The sequence below is a fragment of the Galeopterus variegatus genome, unplaced genomic scaffold, assembly GCF_000696425.1.
Source record: "Galeopterus variegatus unplaced genomic scaffold, G_variegatus-3.0.2 Scaffold229, whole genome shotgun sequence".
NCBI lineage: Eukaryota > Metazoa > Chordata > Mammalia > Dermoptera > Cynocephalidae > Galeopterus > Galeopterus variegatus.
The window spans coordinates 236,104-241,010 of NW_007726340.1; the positions used below are offsets into that span (position 1 = coordinate 236,104).

A 4,907-nucleotide genomic window follows, 5' to 3' on the forward strand; every position below is an offset into this window, starting at 1 on the left:
CACACCATTTAAGTGGGGGCTGTGCATAGTGACTTCCCTCCTGAGAGGACAGGATGGTACTTACAGGATGAACTCTCAGGAGGGTAAGTACACAGCAACTCTACAGTGCAGGAACCTGACACTCACTTCCTCAGACAGGGGGTCAAGGTCAACATCAACAGGGTTCTGGACCCTTGATTTGATGTGATGAGAAGGCACTTTACCTCTGTGGTCTACCCCCCACCCCCCGCGCAAACCCATAACCCTAGTCTAACCACAAGAAAAACATTGGACAATCCCCAATTGAGGAACTTCCTACAAAAAACCTGACCAGTACTTCTCAAAACTGTCAAGGTCATAAAATCAAGTCAAGGAAGCTGTCTAGAAGAGCCTAAGGAGACATAAGAACTGAATGTGATGTGAGACACTGGAACAGAAAAAAGACAGTAGGGAAAAACTAAGGAAATCTGAATTAAATATGGACTTGAGTTAATAATCACAAACCGACACCGATTCATTGGTGACTACATCAAGTGTACTACACTAGTGTAGAATGTTAACATTAGGCAAACTGGATGTGGGGTATATGAGAACTCTGCACTATAAGCTGTCTAGAAGAGCCTAAGGAGACATAAGAACTGAATGTGATGTGAGACACTGGAACAGGAAAAAGACAGTAGGGAAAAACTAAGGAAATCTGAATTAAATATGGACTTGAGTTAATAATCACAAACCGACACCGATTCATTAGTGACTACATCAAGTGTACTACACTAGTGTAGAATGTTAACATTAGGCAAACTGGATGTGGGGTATATGAGAACTCTGCACTATTTTTGCAATTTTTCTGTAAATCCAAGGCTACTCTTTTTTTGGTGGCTGGCCAATATGGGATCTGAACTCTTGACCCTGATGTTACCAGCACCACACTCTAACCAAGTGGGCTAACCAGCCAGCCCAAACCAAGACTATTCTAAAATAAAAAGTTTAGGGCAGGCCAGTTAGGTCAGTTGCTAAGAGTGCTGTGTTGTAACACCAAGGTCAAGGGTTTGGATCTCTGTATAGGAAAGTTGTCAAAAAAAAAAAAGGCTCATTTAAGAAAAAGTCAGCTCATGTCTCTTTTCTGCTCAAAACCCTGCAATGATACTTATCTTACTCCCCACATAAAAAGTAAATCAATATAGATTTTCTGCTAAACTGAGAAGCTTTCAAAAGAAACCGAGAAAACTCTAGAGTGCCTTCCGCTTCACTCTTCACTCCAATCCAAAGTCCTTCAGCGGCCCACAAGCTCCCCCATCCTCTGACTCTTCTCTTACTGCTCTCCCTGCCGCTCACTCAGCCCCATCTGCCCTGGCCAACCCCACCCCAAGCACACCAAGTGAGCTCCCACCTAAGGGCCTCTGCACTCACTTTTCTTCTGCCCAGGGCTCTGCAAGCTCCCTCACCTCCTTTAGGCCTCTGCTCAAATATCCCCTGGCCAGAGAAGCCTTCCCAGACCCCCTGACATAACTAGCAGGACCTCCACCCCATCACTCGCCACCCCCCCCACTCCTCACCACTTGATACACCCTGAGAATGGGAGTTCTGTGTGGGTAGGAACATTCATTCCTGCTGTGTCTCCAGTACCTGGCAGTACCAGCACATAGTACACAACTCCATAAACATTTGTGCGTGATGGCTGAGTTGGGAGACCATGTGCAGCTACTTCTGCTTGCAAGAGGCAAGAACATCCTCTGTGTTAGGAAGATAAAGGGGTGGAAACTGATCCTGTGGGGGCCCTGGGTTAGCTGTGCAGGGAGGCGCAGACAGTCATCTGTTTGGAAGATGACCTCCTGCCTTTCTCCCCAAGGCCCACACTGACCATCACTGACCTTACCCACAGAAGGAAATCCAATCAGTGCAACACGGGCATCGCCTGACTTCATGACATCAAAGCCCTCTCCTTTGGATGAGGCAGATTTGGATGGTTCCAGGAGCTGGGCCCGATACTTGGCGAGTTTTGCTTTCAGCAGACCTAGGTGATACTCGGTGGCTAAAGGACATAAAGCATGACAGAAGGTAAATGTCCAGGGTCTGAGCCTGGTGGATCAGGTGGGGCTCTACACTTGACCCAGTGCTGGCTGGGAACATCAAAACCACACAGTACTCCCTGTCAAGGTGTACTGAAAAGGAAGGAAAACTGCCCTTCTGCTTAAAATGCCCCATTTGGCTTCTCACTTCATTTAGAACAAAATCTAGTCCCTGTGTTGAAGCCTTCCCACTCTATGTCAGTGGTTCTCAATGGAAGCAGCACTACTTCCTGGGAGGTGTTCTGGAAATTCTGGGGGATGCTTTCTATTCCCTCTTGATAGTGAAGTCCTCGTGGCATCTATTGGGCTGGGTCCAGGGAAGCCAGCTGCCCTACAAGGTGTGAGCTAGTCGTGCACAGCCAAGAGCTGTCCCAAGTCTCATATGACTTGACATGTCCCAAAGAAAGCCACAGAGGGAAAACCTGGTCAGGATCACTGGGGCACAGAACCCAGCTGTTTACATATAAACACAGGGTGTTTTTTGCAGTCTTAATATACACTGAAATTCCCAGGAATGCAACTACTGTGGTACATTAGGGAAGACGACAGCATACTTTATTAGAATCCTTACCTACAGCTGCTCACCATTTTGGGATACCATGCTGCCACAGCAATGACTCTTGCAGGAGATCTCAGTGGCCAACACAACACACCTGTATTGGTCTGCACTGTGGTTGCCACATGCTCAGTGATTCTACCCAGAGGTGTGAACATCTCGCTGCTTCCTTATAACCTCATTATATTTTGGCAGAATCCTAGCATTTACATGCTGGAATAAACCCTATTTTCATTATAAATTATTTTTCCTTTTTCTCCTTTATATTAATTACTATTAGGGCATTGTATTAATTTTTTCAAATTCTTTGGGTACAAAAGTTATATTATTGATGGGGAATTTCGTTTCAGGAAAGGAAAGGGGGATGTTACAAAATCTTTGCTATAAAAGGGGGCTGTGGTTGAGACTGAGTACCAGGACCTTACATGACCTGGCCCCTGCCTACTTCTCCAACACATCTCCTACCACTCTCCCTTGTCCACTACATTCCAGAGACACAGGGGCTTCTTTTTTTTCAGAACATGCTGACCTCTCCCTGCCTCAGGACCTTTGCACTTGCTGTTCCCTCCATTCAATTAGATCTTCCCAGATCTGGCTCCTTCTCACCATTCAAGGCCCAGCTCAAATGCCACCTCCTTAAAGAGACTTCTCCGGCCCAGCCTCATGGGGGCAGTGTCACACAAAGGTTGAAAGTCTATGTCAGAATCCCATCCTGCCATTACTAGCTGTTTTACTTTGGAAAAGTTACTTAATCTTCTTGTGCATCAGTTTCTTAAACTGCAAAATAGGGATACTAACAGTAATAATTATTTCATCAGATTTCTGTAAGGCTTGAAGAAAGCACTAAGAACATTGCTTAGCACACAGTAAGCTCCCAACAAAAGTTGGCTATTATTATCTACAGTAAACTCAGCGCCTCCCCAGGCCCTCTCTGCCTCATGATCCTGTTTATTGTCTTAACGGCTCTTACCACTATTTGAAACTATCTTGTCTCTTTATTTCTCTGACTCCAAAAGGGCAGGAACTGGGACTGTCATATCTGAATTCCCAGCTTCCCCAGCACCCAGGAAATATTTTAGCAAGTGAATGAAAAAATTGATGGCAGTGAGGAAGGGTCAAGAATGGGTTTAGCAAGTCAGGTTCACAGGGTCCTTCCTGCCTCAGGGTCTTTGCACAGCTGTTCCTTCTGCAATGCTCCATTCTCATGGTGGTCTTCTCTATCATTCCACCTAAGTAGGCCCAATCCCCAGCCCACATCCCACCCCCAGCACTCTGCTTTACCACCCTGATTTGTCTTCATAGCATTTATTGCTGGCTGAAATGATCTTGTTTATTTGGTTACTAGTTTATAGACTGTTGTCTAGAAGGTCAGCTCCATGAGGACAAGGATATGCCTGCTGTGTTCACGACTTTAACCACAAGACCTAGCACACAGTAGAGGCTTAGGAGAGATTTACAGAATGAATTATCATAGAAGACCCCCAATTCCTCAGCCTTCAGACCTAAATGGAACCAAGGGAGGGCAAACACTGAGACCAGCCACCTAGCATTTCTTGCAACTGCTCCTGCAAGCATGAACCCCACAGCACTGGCCTGGCCAAGCTATAAATTAGTAACCAAATAAACAAAATAATTTCGGCCAGCAATAAATGCTATGAAGACAAACGAGGGTGACCACCATGAGGTCCCCTCTTGCACTTACCAGCACAAGAGGGGACAGCACGAACTTCCCAGGCCGGGCCATCAGGAGACCGGGGTTTGAAACCCGGCCCTGCCTCTCTCTGGATCAGATGCTTGCACTGTGAGCTGGGAGTTCTCTCCTTGGTCAACCGGTCTAGCATTGATCAGATCTCTTGGGGGACTCTGCAGTCAGAACGGGGCGTGGGACCCGCTCCCGCCTGGGCCTGCCTCGGGAGCGCTGGGCGGCCTCGGCACTTCTCTGGCACTCCTCCGCGGCCTCCGAGCCCGCTCCAGCTCTCCCGCGGGAGCTGTTAGCCCATTTTACAGACAGGAAAACAGGCGGACAGAACCGGGCCGGCCCTCACCCTTGTTCTTCTGTGTCCGAGCGATCTCTTTCTCGATCTCCGAGATCTTCTCCAAGATCCCCATGGCGGCGGCAGAGCTGGAACGCACCGACCGCTACGTCGGCGCCGGAGCAGCAGGCTCCCGGAAGCCCACGAAGAACAGCGTCCTCGTGGGCGCCCGGTGCTTCGGGATTCAGAGTCCGTGCGGGAGACGTCGCGCGGCGTGCCAGACGCTATCGGTTCCGCCTGCTGGAACCGCCGGCGGGGCGGGGCGGGGCC

General features: G+C 48.2%; 1 protein-coding gene across 4 annotated transcripts in view; it reads right to left on the reverse strand.

Annotated features, from left to right (window-relative positions):
- The window catches only part of DRG2 (developmentally regulated GTP binding protein 2), a 19,019-nt gene extending 14,264 nt beyond the window's left edge, over window positions 1-4,755 (reverse strand). For 2 of the 4 annotated variants that reach the window (XM_008566224.1, XM_008566222.1), the window contains exons 1-2: window positions 4,650-4,755; window positions 1,851-2,011 (exon numbers count right to left, since the gene is read on the reverse strand). In XM_008566224.1, the coding sequence (XP_008564446.1) occupies window positions 1,851-2,011; window positions 4,650-4,713 (225 nt within the window). In that variant the 5' untranslated portion in view covers window positions 4,714-4,755. The other 2 variants (XM_008566223.1, XM_008566221.1) reach the window with 1 other exon arrangement.
- Between the last annotated feature and the right edge of the window lie 152 nt (window positions 4,756-4,907).